We start from the raw sequence: 24,619 nt of genomic DNA on the forward strand, positions 1-24,619 counted from the left end.
TACAATGGGTTGCACAACGAAAGCATCCTGAAGAACAACCTTAAACTGGAGCACTGCCAACCACGTCCGAACACAATGGCGGAAAGAAAACAATCTAACAATGGAGTCACTGAAAGGAGTAATCACCTTACCTCATGACTGGAAAAGACTTCAGCGAAGAAAAACAACTTGCAAACATCCATACCCAACACTAGATGGCAGGAGTATGCAAAGCATGTAAAACAACAGCACACATGCCTCAAACACATTTATTCTTAAACTAGTTTTAAAGCAGTTTTAAAAGGCAAGGGTTTAAGCCTTTTCTTAAACTATGGGAAGGAAGGAAGGAAGAATGTGCAGACCAGGGGCAGTTTATTCTAATCCTTAGCTGCTACCCCCTCATCAAATGAGCAAGCTATAACCTTGGGAACATCAAGCAACATTTGCCAGGAGAACATACAGCATGTTGTGGTGTATGGATAAGAATTGTGTCAGTCAGAATGAAGAGAGTACAGCCAGGAAGACCATAATGAACAATAACTGGCATTTTTAACAAGACTGTCTTTTCAATAGGAGCCCACTGTAGGGGATAGGATCCCTAGTGCTAGAGGAGCTTGTAGTCAGACGTATGGCAGCATTCTGTACAAGATGAAGTCTTCTCAATTGTTACTTGTAGGGCAAGGTAGGATGAATGATGGTAGTCTAGTTCTGATTGCATTACTGCAATGACCACAGATATATGGTGGTTTGAAGAAACAATAGGCAGGATTGTTTTTCAAACTGTTTTTGTAGAAAAATCAAACTCCTTATCCACCTGTTGGCCTTGCTGAATCTGGAACTGAGGCTGAACCTAATGTGCATGCTCTCCTTCCCCCATCAAATCATTGTATCTGTGATCTAAACCCAATTTTTCTTTTTCTGTTAAATACGAAAACTCATCAGAAGCCACCCAGCTGATCACAGTGTTGCCACTGTGTTCAAACATATGCGCGTTTCTCCGAAGGCGGCCTGTAATAGCATGGTGCAGCTCCACTACACTAATCTGCAAGTAGAACCATAGACTTGGGCATAGAGGGGCAGAGATTCCTTGGAAGAAACAGGGCACGGGTTATTCAGGAGGCATGGTCTTGGGGGAAATGCCTGTGGCATAATTATTGCACTAGTGAGTGTTGTGCATAGCCCACAGTGTCACAATCAGCCTGCATTGCACATCTTCTCCAGATCTCTGACCAAGGTGTCTATCTCAAAGCTTCTAGATAGGTTGGATAGCTTTCTATTAAATTGCTTGCTCACTGAAAGTTTTGGTCATGATGCCTCCCCCTTACCTCACACTGAAAAATCCAGCTTCATTTACCATGAATACCATCCCACTGAATGTCTGCAGTTGTGGTGCTCTCCCCTCACCATGCAGGTCAGATCCATAACATCTTTTTACAAAAACGGTGTCCTACCTTTGCTGGCTCCGTCGGGGCCTCGTAGGATTGTGCACTCTTCCATCTGTCCAAAGGGTTCGAAGAGTCGCCTAACATCCTCTTCACTCTGCTGTTTCCCCAACATGCCAACAAAAAGCTTCCTGTCTTCTAGAAGCAAAGTAAACTTATTAGCAAAGATGGATTTATGTGAAAGACAAAAACTGACCAAGACCAAATCACACATAGGGGATCTAAAGACAGATTGAAGCAAAGGCAGAAACACAAACTCTCATTGAGAAGTCTAACAAAAAAAAGCAAAGACACACTTTTAAAGTTGCATCCAGGGATCTCTAACAGACGAAAGCACAGACAAATTGAATCCCAGAGGATCTCTGTCACACAACATTGAAAACACAATAAAGCTAACACACATCTTGGGGATATCTGGCACTAAGCAGTGAGAAGACAGACGTATACCAAGGGGATCTTCAGCAGGGACTGAGGCAAAGAAACTAACATACCCAGCGGTCTCTATCAAAAGGAAAGCATAAAAACAAACTCACATGTGAGATCTCTGACATGGAAAGGTCCATACACAATCCAAATGTACGAATCACACAGCAATATAAAGACACTAGAACAGACATACACTCAGCAGACCTCCAACACAAAGCAATGAAAAGACAGAGCCTCAGAGCAAGGGGGTCATTAGATAAAGACACAGACACAAACTGATACAGAGAGGATCTTAACACAGTGTAAAGCAAAGGTAAAGACACACTAGCACACTAAACTACAGCAAAAAAGGCATATAGACAAGCAGGGGATCTCTGACAAAGCCAAGACCCAGGAAGAAACATTCAACCAGAGGAAACAGAAAGAGAAAACAAGCCCAAACTTGCAAGTTATAGAACAAAACAGAGATAAAATGATTTTGATAGACATTCATGTGATCTTTATTGTATTTGGAATATCTAAAAAAAAGAACAATGAAGAGACACAATGATCATGGAACTATGTAGCAGCATAGTCGTGTTAAATCTAACCCACGGTAATCTATAACATAGTTAGCAACGAAGAGCTAGATTCACGTTGCACCACAACCAGGGGGATTTGCTTAATGCTCCAGGTTCCAACTCTAATATCAAAATGTCATTGCAGTGCATTTACAAAAGGATTCCATTTAAGCACCTGAAATCCATTGCCTTAAAGACCAAATTTGCTCTCCTTACCCAGAAATTAAAACCAACAGTTTGACAACTTTTGCTGGCTACCAAACTGTGCTAATGCTCGTAGTGACTCAAATTAGCCTCCACCAAAAAATCTTTAGTTTTTTTGTACGACAAATCCCTTGACATTAAAGGATCCTTCCAAACTCTGTATATGCCTGATGTATTGAAACTCAAAAAGCTGAAAAATGCAGAACACATGTTCTTCATCACCCAAAATACGAAGATAGCAGTAGAGATCTGATTAGTGTTCAGCCCTCTCATACAAACCCACTTGCTCTACTAAGAGCGATTCTTCACCCTACTGTCAGGTTACTGACCAAAGCCAAAAAACTGATCACATGAACCCCGCTCTTGCTTACCCTAAAAAGCTCCCAACTGAGACTCAAAGCCTCAGGAGGTACAATCCTCTAATTGCTTGTTCAAGTGCAAGGTAATATAATTTTCCATTAAATAAAGTGCCCGTGGATTACTGGCTCCGAATTAATCATCAACTTCCATTCAAAGCAGGGATTCAGGGACAGAGAGGAAGTTTTTAATTAAAAGCATGTCAGGGAAAAGTGTCGCATTAGGCTCAACAATTGTTTCTTGAGTAAATATTCTAATTCTGTCACACCTGACTAAACAACTGTGGCAATTTGAATACTGCATGATAAACTAGACATAAAGTTATATATCAAAAGAAAAAGGCATATTTTCGTGGGATTAGTGTGTGCATTGGCTTAACCGGTATTCTTGACAACACTGGAGTAAGGGTTGGCAAATCCAAGGAAATGTTAATGTATCACATTGCATAAATGAAACGATTCAGTTGGACCTTGTGCATTGACTGCTGTAATTTAGCTACATCTTGTTCTTCTACCCAACTGCCAAGATAATTATATTTATCAGCTCATTGGATGGTCAGAGCCAAAATCCTGAAAATACCGTTCCGGAAGACCCCTCGTCAAAAGACCCCCTTTACAGCATTCACAACCTGCATATTTTCCTTATAGCAACTGCTGAGCACTGCCAAGATCCTCTGGAGGCGTATAGAGCCAGGTGGTCTCTGTGTATTACAAGAACTTAACAGACTAGTACCAAGTTTAGGATGGAATGCCTGCAAGAAAGAACTGCCCCTTTAGCTTCTATATATAAATTGAACAAAAGAGGTGCACTTATGCATTCCTTTCTCAAATCCCAAGTTTGTGTACATTGTATCACCTAGAGAACCATTTTGACATTACTCTTCTCCAATGTTCCAGGGATTGGATTGCTCTCAAAAGAGGCAATGGAATACATCTTTTCTTCAGCTTGATCCTCAGTAGATCTTTCTGAATAAGTGTACAAAAGTTACTGTTTTCTTAGTAGGGCATCACAATACTAGGTTTACAATATAAGTCTGGGTGGACACAGCTTAATTATTTTTCCAGCACACCTTGCAAAATGAACCTCAAAGTGGGTAAAAAGTCACTTTAAAACCAGAAGATTGCACTGTATCAAGTATAGAAGTAATAATAATGAATATAGATGCAAATGTGTAATTGCTTTTGAATAATGATAACAGTAGATCTAGAGAGGTAAGATGGTACACAGTATTGTAGTATATTGAATTGTTTTGCATGTTGTAAGGATCACAGCTGTCAGCTCACCATTTGTAAAAATGACTGCCTCTCAGATTCTGCTAGTAGGGCAGCTGTCCATTCAGTGCAACTTATAATCTTAAAAAGTATATTTGGTTGGGGCAGAAAGTGATGTTGACTGGAGAGCTTTCTCACAGAATGCAGTCACAAATCCTTCTTTGTGTTTCTCAAATCTGTGTCGTGAACCAAAGATGGAGAATTGTCCCCATCAGAGCATTCCATTGTTTGTCTGAACCTGTGCGAATACCTAGAGTAGAAAGCCAACTCAGGTCCACAAACTAGTTGTAGTGGGGTCCCGAAAGAAGGGGTACGGCTTGGTTTTTGGTGGGGGCCGAAGTAATCATTCGAGTGGGAAGGGAGGGGAAAAGCTGTGAAAACAAACACTTTAGGTTGACACTCGCTTGCTCAGGCGGAAGGAACTTCCTTCTGTGTTAAACATCCCAGGGCATAAACAGAGAAATTTCACATGAATAAATAATCCTCGGTTCCCCACGAGAAGCACATTTTTCCTTTACAGTTCTCTGCTCAAGCCTTCTAAAGTGGTTTTATAGGCCACAGAGACATTTTAAGACACGGGCTAAGTGGGCTCTGGCCCAGGGCCCCAGCCTTTCAGGGGGACCATTGATAGAGCCAGCTCTGTTCTGCAGAGGCTTGCCCCGATAACCTTGAATAATTCTTAAACAGATTGTTTTAAATACCATTTCCCTTTAATGTATTTTTAATGGGGGTGATCTGTTAGAGTCTATTAGAGATAGATTGCAGAGAAATGTGTTTATGTTTCATGAAACATCCATAAAAAGAGTTTCTTTTAGATCAAAACAGGACCTCGCATTTGAGAAATGGGAGGGTGGCACAGAGATTATTTGCAGTAATATTAGTGAGCTGCAGCTGTGTTACATTATTGACAACACATGTTACTATCCCTGAATATTAGATGGAAATATATCTTGAATTTGGACTAGTGTGCATGTGTGCTGTCAGTGACCTAGGCAAAAAAGGCATAAACCAGCTGAAATTGGTTCTTCAAAGCTGTTTTGAACAAGCCCTCCACCCCTAAAAAAATAATACGTTGGCCCAGAGCCCCCAAGATACTTAAGAAGCCCCTGTTAGGCCATGAAGCAAGAATCTAGTTTGGCCTTATTTACCTGACCCGCCCAATGGCCCATTAACAACAAAGCCAAGATGATGTCCCTGGTACCAGTTTGGTAGAATGGTACTACATTTCTGTCACTTGCCCAAGCTTCCAAATCAGATAATCATGTGTTGTCGAAAGTGTTAGCATCTGTGTGTAACAGAGCAAGCAGGCTATGCTGTTCTTTCTGAAAAAATACTGCATAATTGAGTCCTTTCAGCACTATAGAATATTTTTTGCCTCTAAAGCGATTTCATAAAGAGGGCTGAGCGAAAAGGCCCAATAGTCATGATCTTGCTTGTAAAGCTTATTGGGTATTCCTTTGTGGCCGGGAGCATCATCCACTCTTGTTGCTGCAATCACATTACCAATATCCATTATTGAGGTATTCCAAATGCCCAAGTTTAAACTTAGAACTTTACTGATTGGGCGCTATTAACCCACACATAAATCCTCGTTGTGTCTGGCCCACTATGTCTCATGAACTAAGCGCCTTTTTCTTACCATCAGCCCTCTATCAATGGTGTTACTTAAATTCTAAAACTCTCTAGACGGATATCTTTTACAGATATGCCTTCTATATGTTTTCATCCTACGGTACAGTATAACTGAATACTGTTTCTTTCTCAGTTCTCTGCTTAGGTTTCTTCATCAGTTCTGGTCTTAGGGTCTAACATTCAGCTTTGGATCTCCCTTCCCTTTTATCCAACCTCTGCTGGAGTACATAACAATCCACAAAATTACTCAACCTTTTCTTGTTTTCACATCTCTTACCAGGGGAAATTGAATGATCCTTTCATAACTAAAACACCTCGATAAGGAGGGTTGGGAGGTCAAGCCATGATACTGCTAACCAATATATTTTTAGCTTCATTTAGCCCTTTTCAATCTTTGTCTCCCGTTTTCTTTCCCTATGATATCTACTGGGCTGCTGTCTGTACAAGGTTATCCATTAAATAGCTTTAACCTGTGTGGTCATTCTTCAGTCCACCTATCTGAAATTACTGCAAATTAGAGAAGAATGGGACAGAAACCAAAGTATAATAAAGAACAGCTTTTTAATAAAACAAAATATTCATACTGGGTTGGGTTATTAGCTCTTACCCTTACATTCAAGATTTAAAAATACAATGCATGGAATGATGTTTATAAATTTGCCCCCTTCTACATGTACTGGCGCTGGAAAGGATGGTGGGGTGCATTTCACACCTGATTATCGAGTCAAAGTCTCTGCATGCTAAATTTAAATTGAAGTCTCCATTTACTACTAGACATTGCTTTTCATTGCATCCTGTAAATCCTCACAAAAGAGAATGTAACCTGTAATAATCACTCTTCTTGGCTTTCCTGAAGGATGCATATATACATTAATGAGTCAGCCTGGTAAATTACATAATCTGCAAAAATCGTTTTTTCTGTGTCCAACTCCTTTACTTGACACTTGAGGTGGTTACTGAAATAAATGATAAAGCCAACCTTTGGTAGCCCATTTCTATCATAACGAAGGATGAGAACTACAAATTCTCTAATTACCAGCTTTGGAGCATTATTTACAACTCAGGACTTGCAAGCATCTGGTATCATAATATTTTAAAAATCCCACTGACTACATCGTTCTTGAATTGATGTCACCACATACATTCCAGGAACAAAATCTAACATTGTGCTAGGCGACCGGCTTGTTTCTTAAACCAAATCAGGGTGTACTTCCTATTTGGATTCGGACCAAATCAGAACCACTCTGCCCCTTTCCTTTCTGTCATGCTAACTAGGCAACATCAGGCTAGACCTTCTACAGTTTATCACATTCCACACTACTCTGAGATTCCCTTTAGTTCTGATATTTGGCATGGAACCCCCATATGCACCCAAGAGACGTAAAGACCCTCTCTGGGTGACAACGGGCATCCGAAGTATTCCGAGTGGGGATGCGGCGTGAGGTTAGGGGAACGTTGGTCCAGAATAGATTTGTTGAGAAGCTTAGTGAATAGTATGGAATACTAATTGAGGGATCCTAGAATCCTGGAAACCTTGATCCCTGATCATTGAAGGATTCAAGGATCGAACACTCTCTTCAAATACTGACAGCAGCCTGTATTATGACCCAAACAACTATCATGGTCCAATATCCAACAACTTGCATTTTGGTGGTAGGAACTGCATATAATATACATCCTTTCAACTAAGGTATTCAGTATCTGCTACCCCTCTGACATTTTTTAATTATTAAATATTATATTGCAAAGAGTTTACGATCACCGTAGCTCTATCAAATATTTTGAAACGTAATAATGGACAGTTTAACACATATGTGAATATTACACACAGTACAATGTAGTTCCTGCACACAGACAACCGGGGACCTGTAAATAATATTTAATCATTGCGTCAACATTAGGGTCAAAACAGGCACATTGTCCTAGAGCACAGTGAACATCAAGGACTACTATCATTTCATCAGTATGTTGTTATATTTACATGGGCTTCCAGGTCATTGTTTCTTCCTTATTTACCTCCAAAAATGATAATAAAGAGCACACCATCAGCATTGTTACTGTTAGATGATAATTTTGCAATTGGTAATTTATGTTAAATGTGAAATATCCGTGTAAGCAAAACAGTACAAACAAATGTCACAGAAAATACCAGCACCACAAAATTACACTACCAGCTCTTAAGGGAAACAAAGGCACAGCTCCAGGAATAGATGCATCACCATCTCCTCTGCCTTCCTCACCTCAGGCCTCACATTTGGATGAGTTTTATCAGTCGAAGACAGGTTTACAGAGCTTCTCCCTTCGAGTTTTTCTTCAATGTTTGCACTGCAAGCCATGCTTGGACTGGCTTTCCCCTCATGTACATCTTTTTGGTCTGTCTCATTTCGAGGACGAGCCGGAATAACGAAGCAATCAGGGGCATCGCTTGGTGAGTAAGGGGGGGGGGGGGAGGGGTTGGGGTGTGAGCTTCAGATTTTCCAACAATCAGGCAGGCATATAATGTTTAAATACTTTATATAACAAGCAGGGCGCATGAGAGGGGCCTCTGGGGCAGTGGAAAGCGGGAGGAATGTGTATTGGTAGGAGGACTAGGAGAGAAAACATAATATTTTGTACAATAACCAACATTTTTGAGGATGTTCAAAACAGAGGGAGTGTGTGTGTTTTTAGATGTATGTATGTAAACATTCCTGGTGAAATCCGACTGACATCTCAGAATACCCGACTGAAACCACCAGCACCCAACTATTTATCAGAAGATACATTTATTGGGGGGAGGGCGTAATACCCCAAACCCCCAACCCCTACCCCCCCCCCCCTCTCCAACCTCCCCGCCCACCCCTGGTGAAGCTGTGCCCCTGGATGCGACCCCAGGCCTTCACAGAGAGGTATGGCTACAGTGCTTGCATTGAGCAAGGCAGTATGGAATGCGTTTGAGGTGTTTAGCTTGAGCTGGCGTGGGGTAATTATCAGCAGTCCATATTGTGAATATGTGGTGTTCTAGGAAGAAGATGGAGGTCTCAGTTCAGTCCGGCACTTCTTTGGTATAAATTATTTGCCTTCTGATAGCAGGAATCAAAAACGTATTTAAAAGTGTTTCTTGTGGGAGCTGTGAAGTGGGATCAATGGAGTTCTGCCATGGGTTGTCTGACTGTTGAGTTCTTTAAAAAACAAAGAAGAAAGAAAATAGGATTGCTTCTCCTTTTTGCTTTCTTAATGATGGGAAAGCCGCAAGCAGTGAGGCGTGCTTCGCTGTATAGTATTTTTGTTTTGAATTTACTTAAACATGGATTCGGAAGAGAAGTGCTCTGCAGGAAGAAAGCAGGTAGATCAGTCTCAAAGGATCAAGGCGCTGTAAAATTAATTGTCTTATCTCTATATCTCTAGGGGAACTGCAGACAATTATTAATGAGGCAGTGAGTAGCGCCTTATAGAAATATGCTGAAAATATTCTGGACGTTGATGTAGACGATGAAGCTGAACCTGTTGATCTAAGATGCAGATGTGTACAGTGCACTGAATTGAAAACTGATAGCACATAAAAGGGAAAATCTAGAATTTTCATCTCCAGAGATTGTGGACCTACAGGAAGATATATTTTCAAGACTTTGCTCTCCAGAATCTGATTCCATGCTGGCCCATGCAGCAATTCAAAACATACTGTAAAAGAAATTAACAATTTTTAGAAAAAATGATTCTCTCTGTTTTTGACAAATACCTGTTACATAAGTTTGATACTGAAGTGCAATCAGTAGTACCTAAACTGGAGTCTTTATCTGCCAGTGGGTACTCTCAGTCTTTGTTTGATGATTTGTCACCAACAGACAATACAGACAAGAAAACTGAAATGTCACTAGAAAGATCTTATTCTGCCTCAAATAGTGATACAAGGGCAGCTACCTATGCCACGTACACTGGGTCATTGTTGTTCATTTAAAGTCATGAACCCATTCCAATATTGGCTCAAATGGAGTCACAAGTACACTTACTTTCTGTTGTGACATTTGATTAATTATGTGCAAAGAAAAAGAGTTCCACAGCGGATCTGACAACCAGCACCTCTATATTCCAATCCCTCAAATGTCCAATTTTAGTTGTGCTGAAAACCTCCAGGACCTACTGCGGTTTGGTCCCACTGGAATTCCAGATTTATGCTTCAGAAAAAGAATGGAGGCAGCACCAAGTATGAAGTAGACCAGGACCACGTTGTATCAAAAATATATTTTCTTTTATTAGTTCATTTTTAAGACAGCCAACGCGTTTCGCTCCCCAACCATGGGAGCTTCGTCAGGGCAAAGATGTTAGTAGATCTTGAATCGACGAAATGACGTAGATGAGACAGTTTGACCAATACAATAATATGAATGCCGATATCAAAATTCCGAAATCCGGATGTTATACACACGTCAGGGGCCTTAGGGTAAATGACACGATTTAACCAAGGGGGTAATATTTCCAAAAAATAAAGTGAACTTAGCGTCCAATGTCAGGCACGTGCGCAGACCTTAATAAGCTGCTACCACAAATGCTCCAAGTTTCCTGTTACTGCAGTGTCCCCATGACCGAATCCGTCATGGGGACACTGCAGTAACAGGAAACTTGGAGCATTTGTGGTAGCAGCTTATTAAGGTCTGCGCACGTCAAGGTCAGAGGGGAAAGTCGAATGAGATCTCAGAGCTCAAGGTCCGGAATCCAGCCAACGAGCCCTCCCCTTCACATGTGAGGAGGGCCTGGTGTGTTTCGAGCCCCCATATGCCCCCTCCCAGTGGTGATTAAACTGTTGTGTACCGAGCACACCTTATTCATGAAAGAATTTAACTGTTTTATTCTGATCTGTGTGCTGTAACTGAAAGAGTATACCCTAATACTCTACTCATAACATGGAAAATTTGGCTGGTCAACACACTGTTGACTCAGGCTCAGCTACGCACAACCTTAATACAATTTAACGATCAAACTGCACTTTAAACATAGTCTTCATATTTTTAATTCATATGCATCTTGACATTCAGTCAAGCTTTTTTTCAGAAATATTAAGTGTACATATAGTCATCACAATATTTACAAAAAAAATTCGCCGGTGTCTTCGAATGCTGGAAAGTCTACACGGAGGTCTATTTACGAGCTACGTTTTTGGAATTGTGGTCGTGAAGAGTAAAGCACGTGTCTAGTGGGAGAGTGTCCACACTTAGCGTTTTTGTCGGATTGAAAAGCAGCATTGCCCCTGACGAAGGGACCCTACTTTTGTCCCGAAATGCATTGGGCGAACTATGATGTACACCAAAGAATCTAATGCTCTACATTGTATACATTACAGTGAATTTTTTTGTGTGAATTTTTTGTAAATATTGTGATGACTATATGTACACTTAATATTTCTGAAAAAAAGCTTGACTGAATGTCAAGATGCATATGAATTAAAAATATGAAGACTATGTTTAAAGTGCAGTTTGATCGTTAAATTGTATTAAGGTTGTGCGTAGCTGAGCCTGAGTCAACAGTGTGTTAACCAGCCAAATTTTCCCTCCCAGTGGTGGGCAACAGCAGAGCTACTCTGCTATGCCGTCCCCGTCATGGGGCTTCGGATGCCCATACACGCCACGGCCACGAGGAGGAGGAGGGCCGGGGATGTGGTTCTGGAGGTTACCACGGTGGCAGGTTTGGGAGCCCGTCCCCAGGCCAGTCTCCTCCCAACAGGCCCAGGGCCCGCCCGCGCTACCACACGCCTCCTTACAGCGAGTCTCCGGGCCGTTCAAGCAGAATTACTACCAGCAGCACCTACGCGGCAGGGGTTATTCCCCGGGCCAGAAGAGGAGCTTTCAGGTACGGACCTATATTCACCTCTTGCTGGATGTGTGGTGGGTCCTCCCTCCCAAGTACCAACACATGAAGGCATTCTTCCCATTTCCGGACTTTCTCTCTCAATGTCGCCAGAAAATGTTCATGCCCTATTTAACATCCGTTGGCGTTCCTACACATGAGGATCGCTTGGACGATTGCCTTGCCTTTTCTTAAGTGATCATATTACCCAAGACGCATTATTTCCTTATATAGGGAGGACTTGTTTCTTCCAGGGTTGAATTGTTTCTCATCTAGTTATCCTTTTGTTTCACATGAACTCGAGCAGAGAATTAACTTTTGGCCCCTTACGTGTGTTTTACAAATACATATTTTCTCTTAATGTAATAAGTATTCTCAATCCTATAAGCACGTGCGGGTTTTAAATAACTTCTATAACTCAATTATGGCAACCAGGATTTAGGTGTAGCTCAAAGGAGGGAGCAATACGAGACGCTATTTTCGTAAAAGGAGCTGTTATGGAGGCGAGGGAACGGTGAGAACAGTGAACTTTACAGTATGCTTAGAAACGCTGTTCGAGTAAATGTCATTTCGTTAATGCGCAGCTGCAAGCTCTACAAGGTACCTAACGTACGCGAAGGAAGCCTATTTTAGTTGGTGAAAAGGAGAAAGATGATAAGGAAAGGGTTGGCTGTCGGGAATACTGAGAGGGAGTAGATGGGAAATCCATGTCCTTCTGGAACTGGAGGCGGGACAGGAATGTATAGTGTGGCCTCAACTTCTTCTGTTGTTTGAATAACCTTACGCATCGCAGGAAATAAACGTCTCTTTCTGAAGTGGTTATTCTACAGCAGTAACCCCCTTTGCTGAGCCCACATTTAGGTATGCCATTCCTGAGTTTGGGTGCACATCATTAGAATTCGTTTTTCGTTGTTTGAGTTTTTTGGGAATTTGAAAATGCGGGTTGACCTTTACCTACCCGGCTGTGCATGCATATTGTCCGATTGTCTGGAGTGAAAAGTCTGAGGTTTTTCTTAGATGACGCAACAAGTTTTGAATTTGACGTGGGATGGTGCTGAGGGTCTGTGCTGTTATAAAACAGGGGTTGACCCAATGTAGTCAAAGGACCTGGGTATTTAGCAGTACAGACAACAAATGGTCCTAGACATAATTTTACTAATAAGAATAATCATAGCATTCGGTCAATTTTAATGACTCAAAACCCAGACTGAATCTGTTGTCTCAATAGCATAGAGGATATTAGCCCACAGCCTCAAAGAAATTTAATTACAGTAAGTGCCATGCGAAAGAATTTCTTTTATTTTGATGGGGATTACTATGTGCAGACATGCGGAGTAGCCATGGGGGCAAGTTTTGCGCCGGACCTGGCTATACTGTTTATGGAAGCATATGAAAGGGAATTCATATACAGTGACACTAACCCATACTTCACTAACATCAGGCCATGGCGTCGATATATCGACGATGTCCTGATGATTTGGGAAGGCGATGAAAAAACTTTGATGGATTTCCATGAATGGTTAAACCTACGTTCTAAGGATATACAGTTTACCTTGGAATTCAGCAAAAAGAAAATTAATTTTCTTGATATCAATATAGTGGAGGAGGAGGGATTGTTACACACTACCCTCTATAGAAAATCGAGTGAGAGGAATACTCTACTTCGATACAATAGCCATCATCCGCGCAATCTCAGGGACAATTTACCGTATGGTCAATTCCTGAGATTGCGTCGGAATTGCACCCATAAGGAGGATTTTTTTAATGAATCCATGTCACTTATGGAGCGCCTGGTGGAGAGAGGCTATCCACAACGACTGTTGAAAAAGGCAAGAAAAAAGGCCTGGTTTTGCCACAGAGAATTCCTGTTGGAACCAAAAACTAAAGTCAATAACAGTGATGAAAGGATAACATGTGTCACCACATTTAATACAAAGAGCACTGAAATCAAGAAGATAATAAATTCCCATTGGCACCTGGTGGCGGACGATATAGGGATCATGTCCCCACCGATGTTTGCCTTTAAGAAGGGAAGAAGTGTGAGGGACTATGTAGTCCAATCATTGTTACCCAAAATACCCAGGGAGGCCCAGTCCACATTATGGAACACACCACCTGTATTGGGCCACCATAAATGTGGATCGTGCAAAGCATGTCAACTAACACAGGAATTACAATCATGCACTCATAACAACTACACGCATGTAATGAAACAACATACTAACTGCAATTCAACTGGAGTGATATATGTGATTGCATGCCCCTGTGACTTTTGGTATATAGGTCAAACTGTCCAGAAAGTCAAAACCAGAATCCTCCAGCACTGCAGCAGGATCCGCTGTAGAGTCCAAGGGGCCCCACTGGTTGAACACTTTACGAATTTTGATCACACACCTGAAAGTCTGAAATGGTGGGTATTAGAGAAGGTTACTGTCAATGTGAGAGGAGGCAGTTTTTCAAACTGTTTAAATGTGCGTGAGTGTAAGTGGATGCACACTTTTGATACTGTGAATAAGGGCCTCAATGAATATGAGGAAATACAAAGACAGATGGCAACGCTCTATAACGGTTGAAGCCTCTGCGCTAATGTTGTGACTTACCTAGCAGGCATCAGTAATCTAGGGCTGTACCCGTGAATCTTTCTATTGTGTATTGCGCATGCTGTAAATGTTTTGCAGCATATGCACTATGATTTTATTATAACTGTTCATATATGTCACTTTTTGAATATTTGCAATGTTTGCTTGTGATTTAATTGATGTATATGAGTCACATGGTTTCCTTTCATCAAAATAGCCATATGCCACAATGAAGACAACCTGTCTTTCATATAAATACAGACGTACTGAATTAAGGTGCAATTCCAGGATTAACTCACGTTTTATTATTTTTAATTTTGGAGACATTTACGTAAGAAAAAGAAGCCTCCACAGGCTATGCCTAATCCTTCCAGGGCGTAATACCGCTTCTTTATAATCATCCCGACAATGGCCGATCTCTTAGCAACCAGTGGGACGCCACAACGTAGGCGCGTTGGTTACTTAGTTACGAGCACAAGCACGCCGCGTTGGATTCAACTTCCGCATTCCATAACGCGGATCGGTGAGGGAAGCTGTGCACCACTCAGCGGAGCAAGCGTGAGACGAAAGAAACAATATTCTTCGCCCTCACAAGAAAAAACGGGGTATGTGATACGGAGCATCCGTATGTTTTAATGGAGGATCCGAAGTTATAATTGCTTTGAGTCTCGCTGGCACCGCCCTAATGAAGACGCATTCTGTCTCATTTCTTCTACAGCACTGTGTGTCTGTTTTGCTGGAGAATTAACTAAACCAGCGAATTAACGCCTCGACATTCAGTGTCAGTTTGGCTTGGAAAACGTTTTTTTTTTTAATAACAGCAGTGTACACACGTACTGGGTAAGTGATCACTGCGAGAACATTGTGAGAACTTTTTTAAGGAATTCATGTATAGAGTATAGACCTCCCAGACAAGTACTTGGATATAAATACAAATAAGTTTGATTCTCATGTATTGACTGAGATATTGATTTATCAGACAATTGGCAATTACTATATGGTTTTTGCCTTTTCTCTCACTTTTATGGAGCCATTGCAATTACTAAATGGACTTTGTCTAATCTCTCACTGTTGTGGAGTTATTACAAAGAGAGAACAGCATTGTAGCACTAATGGCTACCTCCTTTCTTTTTTGTTCTTGCAGTATAACTTTGGATTTTAACATTGTGGGTGCGGATCAATCGACGCACCGTGTCTTGACAAGGCACCACTGAAGGGTGAGTGCTTTTTCACACAGGCCATTAGTTGACCCCTTTTTGATAAGGTATAGTGATACTTAGCCCCGCTATTTATTAATCATTACAGGTGCCCAATGAATTCTAATTGACGTGCACTCTGAGAGACACTCCCCTTTCCCACTCCGTCCTGATGAAGACCCGTTGTTGAGGACTTGAACAACCCACTTTATGGTTGGGTCGAAACGTCGACGACATTCCCCCTTGGGAGCCTGTACCTACTAATCCCTGTCCATTGCCTCCCCCCCTCTCCCTTCCTGGCCACCCCATTGCCAACGGTGCAATTGAAGGACCAAGGAATTGTATATAGCAATTAGCGAGTAAAAAAGAAGTATTTTTTACAAGCATTACCTAGGACAGGCTCATTATTTCTTTGTATATAAATCATCTACACTATTTTCTGATCTTCTTGATCATTCACTTGAGCACTTACTTTATCTTTCTCTGTGCACGTCTCCTCTTTTTATAAAATTGTAATTTGCGTTATGATGGGTGTAAATATATGTACATAGTTAGATTGATTTTCAAACATTGTTATATGGTATATTAAATTAATCGTCCCAAGAGGACCTTCTTGGTTTCATTGTTTCTTTGGCACTTACTGTAATTAAATTTCTTTGAGGCTGTGGGCTAATATCCTCTATGCTATTGAGACAACAGATTCAGTCTGGGTTTTGAGTCATTAAAATTGACCGAATGCTATGATTATTCTTATTAGTAAAATTATGTCTAGGACCATTTGTTGTCTGTACTGAGGGTCTGTGCTGATCACTAAGAATGAAGGCGACGTGGTCCATTTTCCGCGTTAAAATGGGAGCAATTTGGAGGTATTTTCCTGTAGCGTGTGATTAGACGGCAGCAGCGTAAGTAGCAGCATTAAGTGGTATGTGTGAATATATGATGTTTAGCAATGTTTACTCTAAAAACGGATAGTACAAGAGCTTGAACAGTAGTTCAGAAGTTAGTTACCCAGTGGAGCTGCCGTATGCAGCTACAGAGTAGTCTGCCCATGGTTCACCCAGTGCGGCCGGCACCTACTCAGCCAGACATCGGACATTGTTTTTAAGGGTGCTTCACGGTCTTGTCTATCTTTCACTTTGATTGCTTGTTTCCCCTGAAGTCCCTTCCCCCCTCTGGTCTGCCTGACGCTATCTGCATCCCTTTTCTCCTGTTTACCATTCCCCCTCTACCTTTCATTCCACATAAGACGTTTCGGTCTTTGCTAAGTAACTTGAAAATAACCCATGTTATTGTGTTATCTGATGTTTTTCTACTGTGTGTTCTCACTGCGGAGTCCGAACAACCTTGGCCGATGCCCGGTGGACCTGTCCTATGCAACTATAGAGGAGTCTGGCTAAGTTTCACCCCCCCGGCTGTCACCTACCCAGCCGGACTTCGGACATTGTTCTTAACCCTTTCCTTGCTGCCGTCGGCCATTGGCCGACGGCAGCACTACCTCCCCAGTGCTGCCATCGGCCAATGGCTGACACGGCCCCGCCCGCGCACAGAAACGCCCGCACCGCGGCGGAATTACCGTCGCGGGTAACAGGTTAACGGTGCTTCACGGTCTTGTCTATCTTTAACTTTGACTGCTTGTTTCCCCAAAAGTCCATCCCCCCCCTCTGGTCTGCCTGACGCTATCTGCATTCCTTTTTCCCCAGTTTACCTTTGCCCCGTCTACCTTCCATTCCACATAAGACGTTTTGTCTTTGCTACGTAACGCGAAAATAACTCATGTTATTGTGTAATAGCATGTTTAATAGCATGTTTTTCGTCGGGCAGCAACGTGTGCTTTGTTGCTTTACTGGACATGCGATCCAACATGTAACATTCGAAAAACAAAGGTTTGGTTGTTTATAAAATGTGGTTGTTTTTAAATTTTATTTTACCCCCCAGGGGCGGCAATCTGAGGGATAGCCCCGGGCGCCACAAGCTCTAGCTACGCCTCTGGGCCTGTCTGTTTCTACTTTAAGAGTACAATGAGCACCCATAAAACTTTCTGTTCTCCAGTGTCTGATCTAGTAAATATGAATCATTAAGTTGTTAGGCTGCAACATAGTTTTTGTAACCAAAAACATGTTATTTACTCTATCACAGTGGTTGTTAACCTGTGGTCCGGGGTTTCCTGGAAGCTCACAAAGCTTACTTAGGGGTCCGTGACTAATCCAGCAAATTAACTAACATTAACAGATTAATAAAGTGTATATAAATTAAGAAGCAAAACGTACAAATTAAACATTTTTAACATTCTGTAAACGTGAAGGAATTTTAAATCGATTGATTCATGGTAGCAGTAAAAGCGCATGAAACGGAATATCGTGTGGCTGATGTGTGACCTCAATTAAATTTTAAAAAGCTTCAACCTTCACATTAAAATTAACATTCAGATTTTTACAAATATTTGTTTGTGAATGAAATAAAGCAATTATTAGTAAATGTTATGAATGTTTGTTTATGTATTGTTTATATACTGTTTTGCAGTTCAAATTATCAAATATGCTTAGGCTGGTCCCTGCTTCCACAAATTACTCGGTGGGAGGGTCCCCGGATTTCAAAAATGATTCAGAGGGGGTCCTCGGATTCCAGTAAAGAGCAAATGGGGGTTCACAGAAATCAAAAGGTTAGAGACCCTGCTCAGGGTCCCTCCTTGGTCTCTGCCCTTAGAAAGATCCTATTGAACATATTTCATCAATTGTGTTATCTGCTAAAGTGCTATTTCTAGTAGTGATAACCTATGCACCTATAGCAGGCACTGTGCATGGACGGGCCCGAGAGCTCCTGACCGGGTCCGGAGCGTGGAGGGGGCCCTCCTTGTACGTTGCAGGGGACCCCTCAAGTTTGGCTACGCTACTGGAGCAGGGAAGCCGACCGTGGACTCTTTTGGATCATTAGCCTTGTTAACACATTTTTGAGGATGAGGCTGTATTCCATACTAATCCTTTTTTTGCCCAGGTACCTTCAAAATTCCATTTTGAAGAGTAATTGGCCCTTCCAGCCTTCTCTCATAATCCAAATTCGGAGGCATATTCTCGTTTGCATTGTCTTGATGTTCACAGATCATTGAATGTTTACCTGCAGCCTTTACATGTCTGATGCACTTTTTGTCAATTTTTTTATGAGGACAGGGTGAAAAAATATATACTGGTAGACATAGTGGATGGCTTTGCATGGTTATTGTAAAATCATATGCAGTAGCAGAGACTCCACTCCAAGGTGAAGTGGTAGTTAAATGTAGTCGAGGGGTCTCCACTTCATGGGCTGAGTTTAAAGGAGTTTCTTTGTAAGACATTTATCGTGCTGCAACCGGGAAGATCTTCACCCACTTGTGAAACATTACAAATTAGCAGTAGGCAGAAGACAGACGTGAAAGGAGCGGTGAAATCCACGTGGAATAGAACAGAATAGAGGAGAAAGTGTTAGTAAGGTGCAGAAAAGGTATAGGTGATGATGAGGTGTGTGAAGGTGACAGGTGAGGCTCACAGTAAGAGGTAGAGATGTTTACAGTAAACAACATAAAAGGGACGGTGAAAATGAACAATAGAAGGATCAAGATTGCAGCAAGCAAGGGAGGGATGAATGAGACAGAGCTGAAGGAGACGAACAGAAAAGGGTTAGTGAGTGACAAAGTGAAGGGGACTGTGAGAGATAGAGAGGTGAAGGTGACAAAGATGACGGGACAGTAATTAGCAACAGAGAGATAAAGGCAAGCTGAGAGTTAGAGGGAAAGGTGACAGCCAGGGATAGAAAGATGAGGGTGAAAGCAAATAACTGAGGGCTGAAGGGGATAATTAGTGACAGGAAAGTGCCAGTGCGAGAAGAGGTGAAGGTAATAGTAAGTAATAGAACGGCAAAGGTGAAAGCTGCAAAGAGACAAATGCAACAATGATAGAGGGTGAAGATAAAAGTGAGACACAAAGATACGAAGGTAACAGTGAATGACAGAGGGGCGGAGATAAAAGTTAAAGACAGAGGGGTGGAGGTGAAAGTTAGCGACACAGTAGAGACGGTAACAATAGAGGTTGGAAGATGAAAGTAAGTGACACAGTAGAGAAAGGTAACAATAGGGGTTGGAAGATGAAATGAAATAAATGAAATACCAGCAATTGTAAAGCGCACAGGTACCTGCGGAGAGGTGTCCGGAAAGTAAGTGACACAGAGGAGAAGGGACCAGTAGGGATAGCGCGGTGAAGATTAAAGTGAGAGACAAATAGATTAAGTTAACGGTGAGTAATAGAAGGGTGGAGAGAAAAGTTAGAGACGTGAAGAACGGTAACAGAGTGATAGCAGGGTGAAGGAGTAAGTTAGCGAGCGAGAGAGGGTGAAGGTAAAAGTAAGTGGCAGAGGGGTGAAAGTGAGAGAGAGGGGTGAAGGTGAAAGGATTCGAAGGAAGGGATAAGTTCAAATTTAGCGAAGTGGCTGAAGGTGAACGCTAGCAGCAGAGGGTGAAGGTCGTAGAGAGTGACAGAGGGGTGAAGATAAATGTGACTGTGGGGCGACATGTAAAGTCGGGGGCGGGGTGGGCTGAAGTGAAGGTTACAGAGAAGTGAAAGGGCCATAATGTGACACCGCAGCGCGGCGCGTGGGGACGGGAGGCCGGATAGGATGAGGCGACTGATCGCTGCAATCCCGGCATGCCTCGGAGCGCGCGCTGAGGGCGCGAGCGAGCGTCTCCGACTCGATGGAAGTGACAGTAAGTAATGGGGATTTCATGATTATTAGCGGCATTCGTCTCCGTCGCCTGGACGTCTGCGCGGCTCGCTAATGGCGTTTGACAAAGGAAATAAGGTGCTCTGCCACTGCCGCCACGCAGAAATAAATAAACAGTGTCAGCGGCGATCAATGGCCTGTCAGCCGAGGCCTGTGAAAATGAGTTAAGGGAACAGGGCTCAGACGCGACGGCCTGAGAGCGGCGACAGCTTCTGTGTGCGCATGCGCCTCGCCGTCCGGGAGCCCTGGTCTCTCTGCTCATAAACTCTTAGGACATGTTCCATTATTTATCACCTCGTACTTGCCGCTTTCTTTTATTCCTGCCCCTTACAACACTCCTAATAATGCACCTAATGTTCCTGCAGCCTCTTCGGATATTCTAGTACTGATCTCTACATAATAGCCCAGTTAAAGCCCTCATTTCTGTCAGTCACCATGTTCTACCATTCGCATAATAAACAGTGCGCAGCTCCACAAACTGCCTCGCAATTTAAGCCTTCGTCTTTTTCTGTTCCAGTACTGACCCAGACACAGCTCTGTAAATGCACCTTTACACAGTGTTGAGCAGTGTGTTGACCAGGACTTTGTGGTTGATAACTTTCTGTAACATTTTGAAGGCCTTGAGGGAGGCTGGGCTGAGTTTGACTTTCTTCGCCAGGGTGAAGATCTACCCAATGCTAAATGTGCAAAAATGTTCAGCAGGGGCTTCAAGGCGTTCTCGGAGATGGACTTTGTTATGGAGAAGTGTATGATACAGTCCCCACAGAATGTTACTTTGAGAGACAGGTGAGTTTCAGAGGTCATCAAGGTAGATAGGAGTGAAGTGTTTCATTTGGGGGCCCTTGTTGTGGCACGGGAAGGGTGGAGCTTTCTAATCTTGACTTCTTAAAGACTGTATTGATAAATTTGCACTTGTCAATGGAGTGCACTAGTTAAAGGGCTTGGCATCGGGCGGAGCAGCAATGATGTTCTCGGTGGGAGCTCTGCTTCTGTTGGATGCTTTTACTGTGCATTTGAAGGCAGGTACTTTTGTTTTAGTAAGGGTTTTTCTGTGTGTGGTACATAGTCTTCACAAGACGATGAGGTAATTTGGAACGTGCTGGCTGTTCGTGAGCTCTCAGTATAATTTCGACCTTCCCAGTGATGACCTGTCCATAAATCTGTCAACGCATTTTAAATTTGGTTTACAACACCCCTCTACTATCCCAATACAGTCCTATGGGTAGCTGTGGCACCTCAAAACTGTTTTGCAATAATCTGAGCGTGACCCATGTAAAGACATGCGTGGTGATCTTTCAGTGCCCCTTTAAGCAGGCTGGCTGCAGCCTCTACTGTCCAGCAAGCATCATCTAGTCTGCAAATAGTGTCCCATGCATAGTTCATTCAATGCACCTCTACACCGGCTTCTAGCACCCTCTATCCTTTCCTCAATGTGGGTGCATATCTCCGTAAGTGCATCTCAATACCAGGTTGCTGCACCCTCTTCTATCCCAATGGTAGTCACTGCAAAGCATTATCATTGACGGGCTTTAAGCAAGCATCCTCTAGTTCCCCAAACATGTCCCATGCACATCACAGTCAATGGGTCTCATAGTTACTCGCGCACACCCTGATGTATCGAGACAGCTATATCTAAGACAAGTCTTTTATTCGAAGTGTACATCTTTACCGGTTTTAAATTCCGAGAACATTGAAATCTCTGAAGGAGGATAAGATCTTGCTATACTGGTTAGTCAAGTCAAGTCAAGTCAAGAAATACTTTATTCGGTTCAATTTACAAAAACCATAAAAGTACAAGACACATAAAAATGGTCCACAAATCACAGAGCGGCATGACAATAAAAAGAGCAGCATTCTACAATTAAAAAAGAGAACAGCAATAAAAAATGTACTTGATTCAAGTTACAGTGGGCAATATTTATGGTAGATGTTCTACGGCCAATTGATCTTTTTGCCCAGTCTCACCGCAATGGTTAAAAATTTAGCCACATTATAAGTTTCCCAAATATCTGCTAACAATTGAAGATACAATAAGGCTGGTTTGACCTGCCTGAACCCTCTCCCCTTTAGCAGGGGTATAATACATTTTTTCCTAATGTCTTTGAAATGATCACAAAAAAACAAGAAGTGGGCAGTATCCATGATTGAGTAACCGTCACAGTTACATAGATTCAAATCCAAATCCCTGGTCCAGCTGGGGCGGCCTGAGATTAATAGGTGGACTTTGTTCAGTCGGAACTTGGTTAGAAGATACCTGTGGTTTGAGTTGTTAACGACCTTCAGGTAAAGTTCCATATCGTGGTCTGAAGAAACAATCAATTGGTGAGTCCTAACAGAGGGCTTTAACAGCTCCCTGCTTTCTCTGTCCATACCACTGTACTGCAAAAAAGTGTTCTTTGTCCACTTCAAATCGGCTTTCACCAAGACGGATGGTTTGTGAAACAGTTCGGGCCGTCCCAACTTTACACACATTTGTTCTACATATTTCAGCCAGGGAATCTTGTTCCAGTGATCTAACTTTAGGCAGTCCTTCAGGATTTCATGGTTAACTTCAAGCTCTGGATTGAGCCATACCGATATCCATTTTAAAAGGGGGGCCATAGCAATTCGATCCTCCAAGAAATCCACGCCGCATTCCTCATGGACTATGAAGCTGGCCGTAGATCTTGGCAGGGAAAGAATTGATTTTAAAAAGTTATCTTCTATCACTTGGAGAGATTTAATAGGCCTAAAGCCCCATAGGTCTGCACCATACATAGCGATGGCAATACATTTAGCAGCATACACTTTTAAAACTGCCTCTATGGGCTTCACCCCCAATTTACGTGAAAAACCCAGGACCGCAGAGATAGAGCGTGCCAAAACCTTTTTCTTCTCCAGCATTTGGGGGTGCCATGTGGAACAGTCAGATAGGGAAATCTGGAAACTCTTGACAGCTTGTGGCCGTTACAGTGCAACGTCATCACATTTTTTTTGGCCTTTGCTTTGTGGCCTACCACCATAACATGAGACTTACCAAAGTTAATACTTAAATCAAGATTTGTCATAAAAACATAAAAAGAATTCAACAGGCTTTGTAGTCCCACTGCGGTTCTAGCTATAAGGGCAGCGTCGTCCGCATATAATAGGGCGGGCAGTAGGTATTTCCCTGCCCTGGGGATATCCTTGCAAGCTGTGCCCAAAATTCCGCCCAGGTCATTTATATATAGTGTAAAGAGCAGGGGAGCAAGAATGCATCCCTGCCTTACACCATTGGTAATACTAATTTTCCCTGTACAGTTCCCTTTTCTATCGTAACAAACCGTGGCAGTAAGGTCTCTATGAAGGTCTGCTAGAAAATACACAATATTTGGATCTATTCCAACACTAAGAAGCTGGCCCCACGACTTGGATCTGTTAACTCGGTCGAATGCTGAGGACAAATCCATAAAGGCAATGTACAGGAATCCTTGCTTCACTTGTGTGTATTTCCCTATAAGCAGTTGTAGGTTTAAACTTTGGTCGATGGTACTATGCCCCTTTCTAAAACCATACTGAAGGGGGGAGAGGGTGTTAGTCTCCTCTAACCATTCAGTAAGTTTGCATAGGACCACTCTCCCTAGGACTTTAACCACGGAATCTATAAGGGATATAGGGCGGTAATTTCCAGGTTCCCCCCTATCCCCTTTTTTGTAAATAGGGACAATCACTGATTGGGTCCATGATTCTGGGATACCTGCTTTGAAAATTCTGTTAAAAACTCTAGCTAAGATTTTGGACCAGAATAAAATATCAACTTTAAAAAGGTCAGCGGGAACCCCATCCGGCCCGGGTGCTTTATTACTGGTCATTTTTCCAATGGCCACGGCCACCTCTTCCTCATCCACCGTTAAGCTATAGGGAAGTTGGTGAAAGCTGGTAGTGCCCTCAGCCCCCAAAGTTTCCTGTTCATAAACAGATTTAAAGTGCAAGTGCCATTTCTCTGCTTGGATTCCACAATCCAGTTCATTATTGCTTGAATCTGAGAAAAAGGGTTGATTGACCACGGCCCAAAATTTGGCGCTACTTTTCAAAACATCAATTGAGGTCAGGTCGGCCCAGGCGTCCTCTCTGATCTCGCGCCGCCTTTTTTCAATGGTGATCTTATATTCTTTCCTGAGGGTAGCCACGAGCATTCTATCTACTGGTTTAGATTTAAGTGCTACTTTAAGTTTATGGTTAGCAGCAGAACATTTCTTGTCGAACCAGCCTTCCTTCCCATGTGTTTTACTTTTGCCCTGTCACGTCAGGTTGGACAGAATATCAGCGCAGACCCTTTTATACGCCTCTATTACCTCATTGTCCCCAGCCTGATCATCCATACAGAGCTTTAGAGATTCCTGGCTACTAATGCAAAGATTACAAAAGAAATCCTCAGGAATTATTCTA

The 24,619-nt window shown here is 42.4% G+C and overlaps 1 protein-coding gene across 1 annotated transcript in view; it reads right to left on the reverse strand.

Moving 5' to 3' along the window:
* The window catches only part of CELF6 (CUGBP Elav-like family member 6), a 675,122-nt gene that overhangs the window by 137,361 nt on the left and 513,142 nt on the right, over positions 1 to 24,619 (reverse strand). Inside the window, exon 4 of the mRNA XM_086959242.1 lies at positions 1,431 to 1,559. Within this exon, the coding sequence (XP_086815368.1) occupies positions 1,431 to 1,559 (129 nt within the window). The remainder of the gene's footprint in view (positions 1 to 1,430; positions 1,560 to 24,619) is intronic.

The sequence above is a fragment of the Lissotriton vulgaris genome, chromosome 2_2 (genome assembly GCF_964263255.1).
Source record: "Lissotriton vulgaris chromosome 2_2, aLisVul1.2, whole genome shotgun sequence".
NCBI classification, from domain to species: domain Eukaryota; kingdom Metazoa; phylum Chordata; class Amphibia; order Caudata; family Salamandridae; genus Lissotriton; species Lissotriton vulgaris.